This window comes from Coenobita brevimanus, chromosome 20 (genome assembly GCF_032717465.1).
Source record: "Coenobita brevimanus isolate Jiangsu-jjx chromosome 20, ASM3271746v2, whole genome shotgun sequence".
In the NCBI taxonomy this organism is placed as follows: Eukaryota; Metazoa; Arthropoda; class Malacostraca; order Decapoda; family Coenobitidae; genus Coenobita; species Coenobita brevimanus.
The window spans coordinates 17364012-17379011 of record NC_136973.1 but is presented as its reverse complement, the minus strand read 5'-3'; the positions used below and the strand labels follow the sequence as shown (position 1 = coordinate 17379011).

Here is a 15000-nt window from a genome sequence, read left to right as displayed (position 1 = left end):
TCCCAAGAGATACAACGCCCAAACGCTCTTCATAAAATAGACGGAGTATTGGCAGTTGGTCCTGACATTTAAGATGAGAGTGACCAACCTCACTCATCTCTGAGTGGCATTACGTGAGCAATAAACCCTAACCACCCCTTGGATATAAACCTTCACCGGCTCAATCCGATTGGAGCACAATAATTACCCACTAAACCACCAGACGCCAAAATTTGGTTATATGGTTACCACCCAGCGTAGTAAATAGTGTCCTGGTGTACAGGAAACCATTTGGCTTGTCACTCAGTGTACAGTCATCCATAGGCAGAAGGAAGAGGAATGAATGAAGGATTGAAAGACAGAAGAGGGAGTGTAAAGTCACCCGTAGGCAGAAGGACGAGGAAAGAATGAAGGAAAGAAAGACAGAAGATGGAAGGAAAGAAGGATGGAGGAGAGGACAGGGCAGACATCCGAGAGCAGCACTACACTGAGTGAGTGGATGGTGAGCGCCCCCACCTACCACAAAAAATATATATATATATATATATATAGTTATATATATATATATATATATATATATATATACCAACTTGCCTAGCCCGGGGCTAGGCAAGTTGGTCCTGACATTTAAGGTGAGAGTGACGAGCCTCACTCATCCCTGAGTGGCATTACGTGAGCAGTAAACCCCAACCACCCCTTGGATATTGGATATAAGCCTACACCGGCTCAATCCGATTGGAGTGCCGTAATTACCCACTACACCACCAGGCGCCAAAATCTGGTTACATGGTTACCACCCAGCGTAGCAGATGGTTTCCTGGTGTACAGGAAACAATTTGGCTTTTCACTCAGCGTAGAGTCACCCACAGGCAGAAGGATGAGGAAAGAATGAAGGAAAGAAAAAAAAGGGAGTGGACTGTCACCCGTAGGTGGAAGGACGATGAAAGATCGAAGGTAAGAATGACAGAAGAGGATGGAAGGAAAGAAGGATGGAGGAGAGGAAAGGACAGACACCCGAGAGCAGCGTATATAATTAAAGTAGTGTAAGGGAGAGAAAAAGACGGCCAATGTGGTAAGGGGGGTGTCACGGCGCTGGTGACCCAGACCCTGTGCGTATGAAACGGCCATTTTTGTTTTATTTTTCCATGTGCTTTGGAACGGACACAAAGTTGGGTCACAGTAAAAGGTGTTTGGAGTGTAAATGTGATGCGCATGTGATCCCTTAATCGCCTCATCCCGCCAAGGCGGGGTCACAATAAACCAAAAAACTAAAACAACCATGCAAACTCTGGTCACATTTGCATCACATCCACACTCTCAACACCGTAATACGTTTTACAGTATTTAAATCTGTGATTATTAATTTACAATAAAGCCGTATATATTGCAAGACTGTCGACAGTTCATATCTTACCGTGTATTATCCCTCCTCCAACAATAGACTCTGCCATGGGAACTAGAGGAGAAATGCTTCTCATCTGTAAAGATGGCTCTGCTCCATAAGTCATCATCCTGCTCAACATGGAGCTGTGCAAAAGCCAGTCTTCCTGCACAGTGCTGGTCCGTCAGCTGTTCCTTCTGAGCTGGGGTGCGATGGTGTATTCCAGCGCGATATAACCCTCTTCTTACAGTTCTGGCTGACACTTCTAACTGCAAGTCATGCCTTATTGCCGCTGCGTTGGTAAAGGGGTTAGCTTCCGCTGCCACAATAATGTTTCCATCCTCTACTGGTGTCGTCCTCCTTAGGGCTCCTGTTCTCTCTAAGAAATGGAGTTTGCTGTAAACCCAACGAGGTTGTGATGCATTTATTGAGGTGTTCTCAAACGTTACTATTATAGCTTGCGTGGGTCTTTCCTAATGACTATGTAAGGTTTTAGTGCATCCGTCCGACTCCGTGTAACCTGAACGATCTGCATATGCAGTATCGTTTCACGGGGCGAACGTCACTCTCTCACCTTGTCAGAGCCACTCAGCGGGGAGATGTTGCCATATGCAGGTCGCTTGGTTGTATCAGTCTCGACGAATGGACTACGTTACTACTTCACGTGCTAACACTGTCACCTCCATAGTATCCACGAGAGTTTGACAACACATTGTTAACCAGTTGGGACAATTTCCTTTTTGATATTACCGACAGAGGAACGTGTGAACAGGACTGTTTATATTACTCTATACACCCATATATTTTCTCCTCATCCCTTATCTGTTTTATCAATGCTCACCCCTATTTCGCTAACACTGGTGGAAGAGGAATCACGTAACATACTGTAGATATGTCGCATAATACGAATCTTTTTGTAATGTTAATGGATCCTAAATGTAATCGATAGTTTAATCACCAGCTATGCTTAATGTGTAAAACAATGATACGGATTTGTAGTAAAACGGTATGTGGAAAAACTAATCATCTCCTTTGCATTTCCTATAACATGGTCATTTGAGAACGGGAGGGTGGGAGAGATGATAAGGTTATCGGAAGACTAAAGAGGAAGCCAGAGCTAAAATGCGTTTTGCTCACGTCTTTGCAACAGTCAGGTTCGGATGCATTAAATAAACATAGATAACATGTAAATATGAACTACTACTGTACTATAATGTTACTGTAAGTCATACGTTACCGTGAACAACACTTAACCATCATAGCACGCTTAACAGCTTAACACAGACCCTCCTTTACTCCAACCCCATTACTGACAGGACTAAACCTCTGATACCCTACACTACCCCACCACCAACCAGTAATGCAGGTCACAAGACAGTTGTTGATGGTTGTAGATGTAATCGCAGGTAATATGTATTTTCGTAGAATATGAATATCTATATATTGAAAATTTCAATATAATAACTGTAACCTCATAGGTAAAATATTTATAACTGTTCACATACACTATATCTTATGGATACTGGCATGGGCGTCCGGAGGGGAAGGGGGCAAGGGGGGGCAGTTGCCCCCCCTTGGAATTTGACTGCTTTAGTTCTTGTTCAAGGACGATTGAGTGATTTGAGTCGATTCATGCATTCTGTCACTATGCATTTGATGTAAGTCATGTAACTCATGAAAGTCTATGCCTTTGCCTATTTGGAGTGTGAGTATTTTGATAAAACTGCACATATATGTATAATTTCTCTCATTTTGCCCCCCCCCCTTACAAAAAATTCTGTGGACGCCCCTGTGCACTCGTACTATAACAAATCCAAGTATGCACATAGAACTTAAAGACCTTACGCAGGTCGTTTATGTTTCCGTTGGTGTTCCACCTCGTAATCCACTTGGCGACGGTCCTTGGTGCCGGGCCAATTCGCTGAGCGATAGCACGTATAGACAGCCCACTATCGCGCAGAGCGATGATGCTGCCTCTCAACTCCAGGTTTTGCTCCTTCCTGTTCATACCGTATTTTCCCGGGGACTGGTAATACCCAGATCCGTATGATACAAAGAAATCTCGGATGATTTCCTCCCTGCTTTCCTCTCTATCAGTGTCAGACACGCGAGTTGAAATTCTTGATCCGATGCAAACGTTTCTGGCATCATTAACGCTGAGGCTACAGAAAGTGATTGTGAAGAATGGTGGGTGGACTGGATATTACGTATGGTAATAGTAAATATCAGAGCAACTGTGTCTTTCATCCCCTTCAGTCTTTATTATTACGATTATAATATTATTAAGAGAGAAAACAGTATATTGATTTCACTTTACTAATCATAATTTAAAATAAGACGCTTATCCACGTTCTGGTCGCATCCGTCACTTATGTGATTAACCCGTAGCTTAGACAAAATGTAAGGAGACCCGACCATCCGTGTGTTTCATAGCTTACTCACGGGACACAGGTGTGCTATACTTTCATCATCTATTTAACTACACAAGTGTAGTTTGAAATTAAAACGTCAATTGCAATGGGCAAGGCATATTATAAAGTGTTACCTGTCAGCGTTTCCTAGCTATGACTATACAATCATAGAATGTATTCTGGGTTAATATAATACTGTGTTGCCTAACCACATTAACTCATGTGACATGGGAATAACGTAATAATAAAATCGCTAGTCTTTTACATATATAGAAGTATGTAGATTACATATTTCATAGAAATATTGGTCGTGATTGTAATGAGATAGGGAGACACTCCGTCGATGTCCGTTACCATGCCTTAGGTGTATAGTGTGTGTGTGTGTGTGTGTGTGTGTGTGTGTGTGTGTGTGTGTGTGTGTGTGTGCGTGTGTGTGTGTGTGTGTGTGAGACACGTGAGTCGAAATTCTCGAACCCTGAACCCCGGACGCTTTGGCGTTGGCAGTGCTGACTGTATCACCAAAATCTGACCGGAGCTGTACCCCTCCTCATATTTTTGATATTACCATATTCTTATGGTTTCTCCTCCATAATATAATAATCTGTGTTTATTGACAGGGGCCGACATTTCTTCAATCAGTCTGCAATGTAGCAGTTTCCAAGAAGTAAAAAAACATGTGCCACTATACAGTATGTGGGTACTGGCATCATATATACCGTAATAATTATTTATGAATTAGCGGCATTAACTGGCACACATTTTGGCCAGAGGGGACATGCAGCTAAGACGTCGCGTAGGAATAGGGCAACCATTCCCACTGGATGGCAACGCCATAGATATAAATAAGACTAGATGCCACATCGCCCATTCTTCAGTACAGCGGCTATGCGTGTGTGCGGTCGCCATCTTGGAGCGGTCAAGCATATAATAGTGGGGCTTGTTTTAGAGCTAATTCAGACTATGAAAATGAATGTTGTTGTGGTGGAGGTGGTGATGGTGGTTATTGTTGTTGTGGTGGTGACGGTGGTTATTGTTGTTGTGGTGGTGGTGATGGTTATTGTTGTGGTGGTGGTGAAGGTGGTTATTCTAGTGGTAGTGGTGGTTGTTGCTGTGGTGGTGGTGAAGGTGGTTATTCTAGTGGTGGTGATGGTTGTTGTTGTGGTGGTGGTGAAGGTGGTTATTCTTGTGGTAGTGGTGGTGGTTGCTGTGGTGGTGGTGGTGGTGACGGTGGTTATTGTTGTTGTGGTGGTGGTGATGGTTATTGTTGTTGTGGTGGTGAAGGTGGTTATTCTAGTGGTAGTGGTGGTTGTTGCTGTGGTGGTGGTGAAGGTGGTTATTCTAGTGGTAGTGGTGGTGGTGGTGGTGGTGATGGTGGTTTTTGTTGTTGTTGTGGTGGTGGTGGTTGTGGTGATGGTTGTAGTGGTGGTGGTGGTGGTTGTTGTGATGATGTTTTTTGTGGTTATTGTCGTTGTTGCTATTGTTGTGGTGGTGGTGATGGTGGTTGTTCTTGTGGTGGTGGTGGTTGTGGTTGTGTTGGTTGTTGTTATGGTGGTGATGGTTGTTGTGGTGGTGGTTGTTGCATTGGTGGTGGTTGTTGTGGTGGTGGCCGGTTTTTGTGGTTGTTGTGGTGGTGGTGGTTGATGTGCTGGTGGTTGTGGTGATGGTGGTGGTTGTTGTTGTGATGATGATGGTGGTGGTTGTTGTGGTGGTGATTGTTGTTGTGGTGATTGTAGTTGTGGTGGTGATTGTTGTTGTGGTGGTGATTGTTGTTGTGGTGGTGATTGTTATGGTGGTGGTTGTGGATGTTGTTGCTGTTGTGGTGGTGGTGGTGGTTGTGGTGGTGGATGTGGTGCTGGTGGTAGTGGTTGTTGTTGTTGTTGTTGTGGTGGTGGTGGTGATTGTAGTTGAGGTGGTGAATGTTGTTGTGGTGGTGATTGTAGTTGTGGTGGTGATTGTTGTTGTGGTGGTGATTGTTGTTGTGGTGGTGATTGTTGTTGTGGTGGTGATTGTTGTTATGGTGGTGGATGTGGATGTTGTTGCTGTTGTGGTGGTGGTGGTGGTTGTGGTGGTGGATGTGGTGCTGGTGGTTGTGGTTGTTGTTGTTGTTGTTGTTGTTGTGGTGGTGGTGGTGGTGGTGGTGTGGTGCTGGCTGTTGTTGTGGTGGTAGTGGTGGTGGCTGTTATGGTGCTGGCTGTTGTTGTGGTGGTAGTGGTTGTGGTTCCTGGTTCATCTGAAACGTGAACTCGGTGGACTGCAGGCTTAAATTTCCCTTCTGCAACCCACCATCCTCCTTTCGGAGGATAGAGAGGCAGCTGAGGGACGTGTGCATAACCAGACAGTTGAGCCGCTCGTGCTGTCGGTGTCACCACAGATATATTCCGACGCTTTCTACACCCAATAGCAGCACAGTGCTGTTACATGTCTAGGTAAATAGTGGTCAGCTTTGACCATCGTCAGCAACACGACATCGTCTGCCTCGACCGTTCCAAGATGGCGGCCGCGCAGACGCATCTAGTGTCATGCGGCATCTAGGCTTATTTATATCTATGGGTAACGGGGCCTGTTATCACTAGAGAAACATTCAGTTCAAAGTAGTAGTAATAGTAATTTTTTGTCAATATGTATTGCAAAACATTCATACTTAGAGTATGTCGTGTGAATGCCGGCTGCTGTGGCAACCGTGGATATATCTCTGCTATCACCCACCAACAGCTCGGCTAAAGGCTCGCCTCAAGAAATAGGTCAGTGAAATAATAAACAGATTAATAAAACACCGTATGAAATTCATATATCATCACTTTCATTATAAACTAAAAATAACAGCTATAACCAAATTTATCTATTTCTTACCATGCATATATTACTTGAGAGAGTAATATAATATGTGAAACAAAAGTGCTTCAGTGATGCTTAGAAAATTGTTCATTGAAGCACTAAACCTTTCTGGAACAATGGTGGAGTGTGTCTGACTGTGTAGCCTACGTCTGGCCAAGTCTTTGCCTAACTCTCTGGTCAGAGATTAGTGATCATTAGTGTACCTGTACTAGAGAATAATAATAATAGAAGTGGTGGTAGTAGTAGTAGTAGTAGTAGTAGTAGTAGTAGTAGTAATAATAATAATAATAATAATAATAATAATAATATCATCAGCATCTTCATTTAGAGATTTCTTATTTATTTTAATAGGAGACTTTTTACATCAGATAAATCCGCCGCTGTCAGAGAATTATAGGTTTGTATATCGTATTAAAAGCAATATTTGATTATTTTCAATATTTTTAGTCTTATCCCCCTTAATTTTGATAGTATAGAGTAGGTAATTATATGTTATGGGAAGAAAAACTCTCTCTCTCTCTCTCTCTCTCTCTCTCTCTCTCTCTCTCTCTCTTAATGGCGTAATCTGTGTGGGTAATCGCGTCATCCATCATGGCCGACCTTCCAGCCCATCTCACCATCGGCCCAGCTTAGCAGTGTGGTAGCACAAACGGCTGCAATATCACCACCACCACCACCACCACCACGAACCTCCATCACCACCACCAGCCCCCATCACCACCACCCTCAGCACCACCACCACCACCACTAACCCTCAGCAGCCCCGATCACTACCACCACCACCAGTCCCCCCACCCCCATCACCACCACCACCATCCCTCCCCCATCTCCCCCACCAACGTCAGTGTTTGAGGCAAGGGTAGTCAATGGAATTCACACTCCATGCTTCACAACCACATTTTATCCCTTTCCTTGTGTCGTATTATCAAGTATTTGTCTCTCTTCCTCCATAACACAAATCCACGTCTAATCCTACACACAGATTAGCAGATTTTCCTGTAAGGGTGTCGTGGATAGTCGTGTATTTAGGCACAGACCCCTACTGCCGTCACATACCTAACACCCTTTCCATTACCGGTTTATTTTTGCATACAGCTCATTAATAATCCCTTGTGTCTTATTTTTGCCTTCCAGGTTGGTGTTTGAAACAAAAACAAAAAAAACATGCAAGGGAGCATGAAACTAAATTGCTAGAGAAAAGGTATTAGGGAGCTTCCTTAACTGACAGAAATACAGATACAGGCCCGAATTACTAGTTGCCTTCGTTACTTTCTAAACACCCCTTCCTAACCGATTTATTCCATCTATTGCACCTGAATAGCCTCGTTTACGTTACTTATGTAGACTGTTAAAATTTATAAAACAGTATAAACAGAACAAGAGGAATTGTAGGAATAATAAGCAAAATAAATCGCGTCGGATGAGGAGTTACGAACATACCAAAAACACTTAGATTTTCTTTTTAATAACAGAACAGAGGAAGGAAAAACAAATGAATAACAGAAACAATCCATACACCAGATTACTAGTCACAAAGGCATAAATATTGCTACAAGAGGCACTACTAATACATTTTACATTTCAACTGGCTTCATAGTTTTTCCATTAATATTCAGGTACGTTTTAGAGTTACCTGTGACAAAAAGAAAACGGGTTATATTTATGTCTGCAAAGGCGTATAAATGGAGAGGGAATGCGAGGCTGATTTGTGTGTGTGTGTGTGTGTGTGTGTGTGTGTGTGTGTGTGTGTGTCTCCCTCCCTCTCTCTCTCTCTCTCTCTCTCTCTCTCTCTCTCGTGTTTGCGTGCGTGCGTGTGCATGTGCGTGTGCTAACAACGCAACAAAAGCACAGTAAACCAAAGCAATATAATGGAGTCCTATCGTATAAGTTTTTTCAGTATATATATTTTACTAATCTACACTGCGTTACTTAGTGTTTTACGGTCATGTGTTTACCTGTTGGTGTTGAATTTGTCTTATATAACTTGTGGATGGGGGTTCCTAGCATGTCTCTGTTACTTTATTGAGAGAGAGAGAGAGAGAGAGAGAGAGAGAGAGAGAGAGAGAGAGAGAGAATTATTAAACTGAAAGACAGGAAAGTTAACGGCTTATTATAAGGAATTATTTTTCAATAGAGAATAGTGCTAATAACAAAGAGAGAGAGAGAGAGAGAGAGAGAGAGAGAGAGAGAGAGAGTGACTATGTGCAAAGGATACTGTATGCAAATGTGAGCTCGTATGTGTTTTGTGTGTGTGTGTGTGTGTGTGTGTGTGTGTGTGTGTGTGTGTGTGTGTGTGTGTGTGTGTGTGTGTGTGTGTGTTCTTTAATACCAGGAAGATGGAACCAAAGGCCAGAAGCACGCAAATTGTTTTCTCCAAGAAAAAAAAAAAAAAAAAGATAACAGAGTCAAATTCAAGATCCGTCCATTTCGAGATGCCTGGACCCACTGCGTCTAAAAGACTGGAGATCATAGGCAGTAGGAAATACAAATAGAAGAAGACAGTTCCAGAGTTGACTTTTTGCATACTTGAACTGTGAGTGACGGTTAACTCTTGCATCAGAGAAATGGACAGAAATGGGATGAGAGTTTGTTGCTAGACGGGTGCTTCGCGCCCGTCATAGAGGTGGAGGGATGCAAGCAGACAGTTCAGAGGAGCAGTGACCATTGAAGTAGCGATAGAAAAGAGATAAAGATGCAACAGTGCAGCAAAGAGACAAAGGTTGAAGGGAGCCAGTAAGAGGAGGAGGGTTCATCTGACTACAAGCCTTTGACTCTACCTTGATGAGAAGAGCTGTATGTGGGGAGCCTTCCCACACATTAGAGTTGTACCCCACACTAGGGCAACAGACATTAGGTGTACGATAACATCATCCCTTTTTTGTTGAAGTAATTGCTGAGATGGATGCTGTGAGAAGCGAATGGAAAGGTGAAGAGTGGAGTCATCAGGATATGAGTGGACAGGGTTAGATGTACAGGTGAGACGGTCATTGATATATAAGGAAGAGAGTTGGTGATAGGACAGAGCCCTGAGGAACACCACTATCACTGTCTAAGAACTGAAGCTGTCTACAACAGCAGCTATAGAACGACCAGAAAGAAGCTAGAGATGAAAGCACAGATAGAAGGATAGAAACCGCAATAGGGCAGTTTGGAAATTAAAGATTTATGCCACACTCGATCGAAAGACTTTCACATGTCAAGTGCAATGGCAAAGCTTTCGCCAAAGTCCCGAAAGGAGGATGACCAGGAGTCTGAAAGGTAGGTGAGAAGATCACCAGTGGAGCGTACCTGAAGGAACCCATACTGACGATCAGAAAGAAGGTTGTGAGAGGAAAAGTGCTCTAAAAATTTTTTGTTAAGAGTAGACTCAGGTGAAATACAGGATGTTAACGCATATGGGCGATGGTTCCAGGACTAGGATTGGTTGCCCTTCTTTGGGACTGGCTGAATAAGAGCAAATTTCATGGAAAAAAGAAAGGTACAAGATGACAGACAAAGGTGAAAGTGTTTCCCTAGGCAGGGTGTAAGCACAGAAGGTCAGTTCCTGAGAACAAGAGGGACTCCATCACGCCCATATGCCTTATTAATACTGAGGCCAGTGATGGCAGAAAATACATCAGCTGAAGAAATTTTAATGTCAGCCATGAGGAAGTCAGAGGGGGGAAAGTGGAGGAACAGCACCGGAATCATCCAAGGTGGAACTGGACGAGAGAGTCTGAGCGAGGAGTTCTGCTTTATTAGTAGAAAAAATAGCTACAGAGCCATCAGAGTGGAGAAGAGGGAAGGATGATGAGGTAAAGTTGTTAGAAAGGTTTTTGGCAAGGTGCCAGAAGGAACAGGAAGAGTTTGAGTAGCGGAGTTCAGAGCATTTAGTACGGATGAAATTATTTTTAACAGAGTCAAGAATACACTTAGCATGATTCTGGGCAGAAACATAAAAGAGATGAGATTCAGGGGTGGGTCGGCTCCGGTACCTTTTGTAGGCCTTCTCCTTCTTGTGGACAGTAATAGAACAAGCAGGGTTACTTTTTTTTTTGCATTCGTCACAGAGTAAGAGAAAGGAATGTGTGTTTCCACGCCTGAGAGGATAATCACCGTAATGCAAAAGGCTCACTCAGTTGGCTGTCGGCCATGGAAGCACTGATCATTCCTGAGAAAATCAAAGAAGTACTGCCTGAGGGCCTCCCAATCAGCAGCACCAAAGTGCCACAGTCGCCGATTTTCGGGAGGGTCCACAAACCTTACTGGAGCGATAGGACATGTTAAGGTGATAAGGTTTCAATTGGAGGAGCCCAACGGAGAGAAAAGTCAGTGTAAACAGAAGGGTTAGCTGTAAGGAAGAGCCATGTATGTTGGAGCTCTCCCCAAGGCGGTCAGGGATACGGGAATGGTGCTGTACAAGCTGCTCTAGGTCATTAAGGATAGAAAAGATGTAGGTTTGTTCACCAGGTGGATCAGTGAAAGGAGAGGAGAGCCAAAGGTGGTGGTAAACATTGAAATCTCCTAGAATGGAGATGTCAGAGTTTGAATAAATTGACAGGATGTGTTCCATCTTAGAATTAAGATGGTCAGAGTATTTTTCATAGCTCGTAGAATTAGGGGATAAGTAAACAGCACAGATATGTTTTGTTAGAGAATGATAGGAAAGCCGAATCCTGGGAGTAGACAAGTCAGAAGATTCAAGTTCAGAACACGAGAGCATGTAAGTTGTTTCGTACATATACACAACAGACACCTTTGGCTCTGAAATGAGTATAGAGAAATTAGGATACAGAGAAAGGTTTGCTATCAGTCACCTCAGACAGCTGAGTCTCTTTGAGGATGAGAAGGTGAGGTTCAGAAAAAGAGGTGGTGTTAAGCATAGAGAAAGTTGGAGGAAAGACAGTGAATGTTGCAGAATTGAAGTCAGACAGTCGTTCCAGGCATCTAGCTTTGTCGTCACCGGAAGAGAGGCGGATGGTGGGGGCTTTATTTCCCCCCCCTCTCCCCTGGGGACTCCGAGGCTTGATGCTGAGATCTACTACTTGTTTAATGAAGTGTAGTGTGTAAGGTTCATATAGTTTGGTGTTCACAATTTGAGGAACGTGGAGAGCATGCTGGCCTATTCTCTGTGTTACTGAAACATTGAAAAAGTTCAGCAAAGGCGGACGGTTAGGAGCTAGTCCCGAGAGCTGATGATGTGTTTGTGTGTGTGTTTGCGTGAGTGTCTATTTCTAACTGTATGTATATTTGTGTGTGTGTGTGTGTGTGTGTGTGTGTGTGTGTGTATCTGCGTATTTGCGTGCGTGTATGTATCTGTGAGTGTGTCTGTGTCCTTGTATATTGACTCTGTAATGGTTCCCCACTTCCTGCTCTCTCTCATTCTCTTTCTGTCCTCTCCGTTATGTTTCCTCTCTCTTCTCTCCCTCCCCTTACTCCTTGTCCTCCTCCTCCTCCCTCTGCTCCTCCACCTTCTCTTTCTCTTGCACCTTCTTCTCCTCTTCTCCTCTCACATTATCTCTTTTTCCTCTTTAAATGGAGAGACAGAACGAGGAAGGAAGAGATATGAACATTGCGGTGGTAATTGGCCACACCTTACATCTGTTTATATCACCTCAGGTGTGTGTGTGTGTGTGTGTGTGTGAGAGAGAGAGAGAGAGAGAGAGAGAGAGAGAGAGAGAGAGAGAGAGAGGATAGCTTGTTTGTTTACATGTACCATTCAGTTCATTTTCGGAAGTCAGATTGATTTGACTTGATAATGGAAATAAAGTTGCCAATGACTCAGCAGGCAAAAAAAAAAAAAATACTCTCTTCATCGCCACTAGACCAATAACAGAGCATATCCCCCCCCACACACACACACACACACACACACACACACACACACACACACACACACACACACACACAGAGCCAAAAGAAGGGTACTGACGGTAATAATTCGTCAGTAATTATTTACAAACTGAGGGTAATTACGAGCCAGTAGGAGGCTAATTAAGAGGTGCTGGTCCTGTGAGTCATTAGTGGAAGCCTTATTAGTCTTACGCAGGTAATTGGCCACACCTTACATCTGTTTATATCACCTCAACACCTGCCTCTGTGTGTGTGTGTGTGTGTGTGTGTGTGTGTGTGTGTGTGTGTGTGTGTGTGTCTGTGTCTGTGTGAGTGAGAAAGAGAGAGAGAGAGAGAGAGAGAGAGCACAAATTTACATATATCTTTTCCATATAAAGTAGATGCTAATTAAGATATTCCTACATGAGCCCCCCATATCTCTCTCTCTCTCTCTCTCTCTATCTATCTATCTATCTATCTATCTATCTATCTACCTATCTATCTGTCTATCTATCTCTGTACAGGTGAAGGCCAGGGACGCTGATGAGGTGGACAGGAATGGCTTGGTGTACAGTATAGGTGGCAATGGTGTGCACGACCTGCCCTCTGATCACGCCTTCTTCTCCATCAACCCACACACGGGCGATCTGATGCAGCTGAGGGTAAGCCACACACACACACACACACACACACACACACACACACACACACACACACACACACACACACACACACACACACACACACACACACACACACACACGGGCGATCTTTTTCAGCTGAGAGATAGACACACACACACACACACACACACACACACACACACACACACACGGGCGATCTGATGCAGCTGAGGGTAAGCCACACACACACACACACACACACACACACACACACACACACACGGGCGATCTGATGCAGCTCAGGGTAAGCCACACACACACACACACACACACACACACACACACACACACACACACACACACACACACACACACACACACACACACACACACGGGCGATCTGATGCAGCTCAGGGTAAGCCACACACACGCACGTACAAGTACACACATACACACACAGATAGATAGATAGATAGATCGATAGATATATAAATAGATAAATGGATAGATGGTTAGTTTTTTGGCCATAAATTTACACAAAAAAGTAAATACAGAAGACAAAATTTACTCACACACACACACACACACACACACACACACACACACACACACACACACACACACACACAAATATACATACAGTTAGAAATAGACACTCACGCAAACACACACACAAACACAATAAACACACAAACGCCTTAATCCCGTAAGGGGTGGCCACAAACAAATCGTCTCCATGTCGACCTCTCCCCCGCCATTTCACTGCCCTGCTCCCAGCCCAACCCCTCTCTCTCATATACCTCTCCACTCCATCCCTCCATCTCACCATTAACAATTCAGATTACTTATACTCCCAATCAGTCACATTCACAATCAGATTTTTTCATAAATCACATTACGATCAATTACGTTCACTGAAATAATAAAATGAGTGACGTAATATACCACATATATTTACAAGGAAGATCAAAGCAGTTCCCTTCTATCTCAGTTGTTTACAGTTTACAGTCAAGAAGCATCTGGATTTACATGGAGAAACAGACAGACAAATGGGGACGTAAAGGAGCGTTGTGTTAGTGGTGTGGGTGTGAGTGAGAGCTTTGAGAGAAGATTTTTGAAATGGTTGGGTCATGTGGAGAGGATGGAGAATGAGAGACTGACTAGGAGTGTGAGTGAGATGAAGGGGAAGGAAGGGAGGGGGAGACCAAGATTGAGATGAAGGGATGAGGTGGTGTGTGTGTGTGTGTGTGTGTGTGTGTGTGTGTGTGAGAGAGAGAGAGAGAGAGAGAGAGAGAGAGAGAGAGAGAGGGGGGGGGAACGAAAGTGAAGAAGGAAGAAGAGGAACAGTTGGTAAAAGAGAGAGAGAGAGAAGTGAAGAAGGAAGAGGAGAAACAGGTGGTAAAAGGGAGAGGAGGAGGAAGAACAGAGGACGATAAGGGGGAAAGGAAGGAACGACAAACGTAACAAATACGACGTAGACAAAGCGAACAGAGGAGTGACGTTAATATAAAGCCGATAATGAGTAGCAAAGGAGAGAAGAGAGACTGGAAGAGGTGAAAAGAGGACACAGAATTAAAGGACGCGAGAAAAATTGCGAGAGAAGAAATAACACAAGTAGAGGAGAGTAAGAGAAGAGAAACAGAAGGCCATAAGAAAGCAAAGATAGATGATATGAAGACAAATAGATGAAGCTAAAAGGAAAGATGTCTGGGAAAGATAACAGTCAAGAAAATCAGAAATAGGGCAAATTCTGGTTGGGCGGGAAGTTATCGAAACAACAGTCAACAAAATATGAAACTAAAAAATGAAGAGACAAAACCATGGAATGAAGGATAGAATAAAACTGTGAAAAATTTGATAAAGAAAAAAAAAAAACGGAAAATTTTGGAGGAAAAGGATGAAGAAAAACTCAAAGTAATGGGAAGGAAAGGCTAGGAACTGAGGACCAAGGGATGAGGGC

At 43.6% G+C, this 15000-nt stretch overlaps 1 protein-coding gene across 1 annotated transcript in view; it reads left to right on the top strand.

The window, feature by feature from the left end:
- The window catches only part of LOC145391920 (putative neural-cadherin 2), a 441690-nt gene that overhangs the window by 353415 nt on the left and 73275 nt on the right, over positions 1 to 15000 (top strand). The window contains 1 exon segment of the mRNA XM_080266411.1: positions 12942 to 13079. Coding sequence (XP_080122537.1) covers positions 12942 to 13079 — 138 coding nt within the window.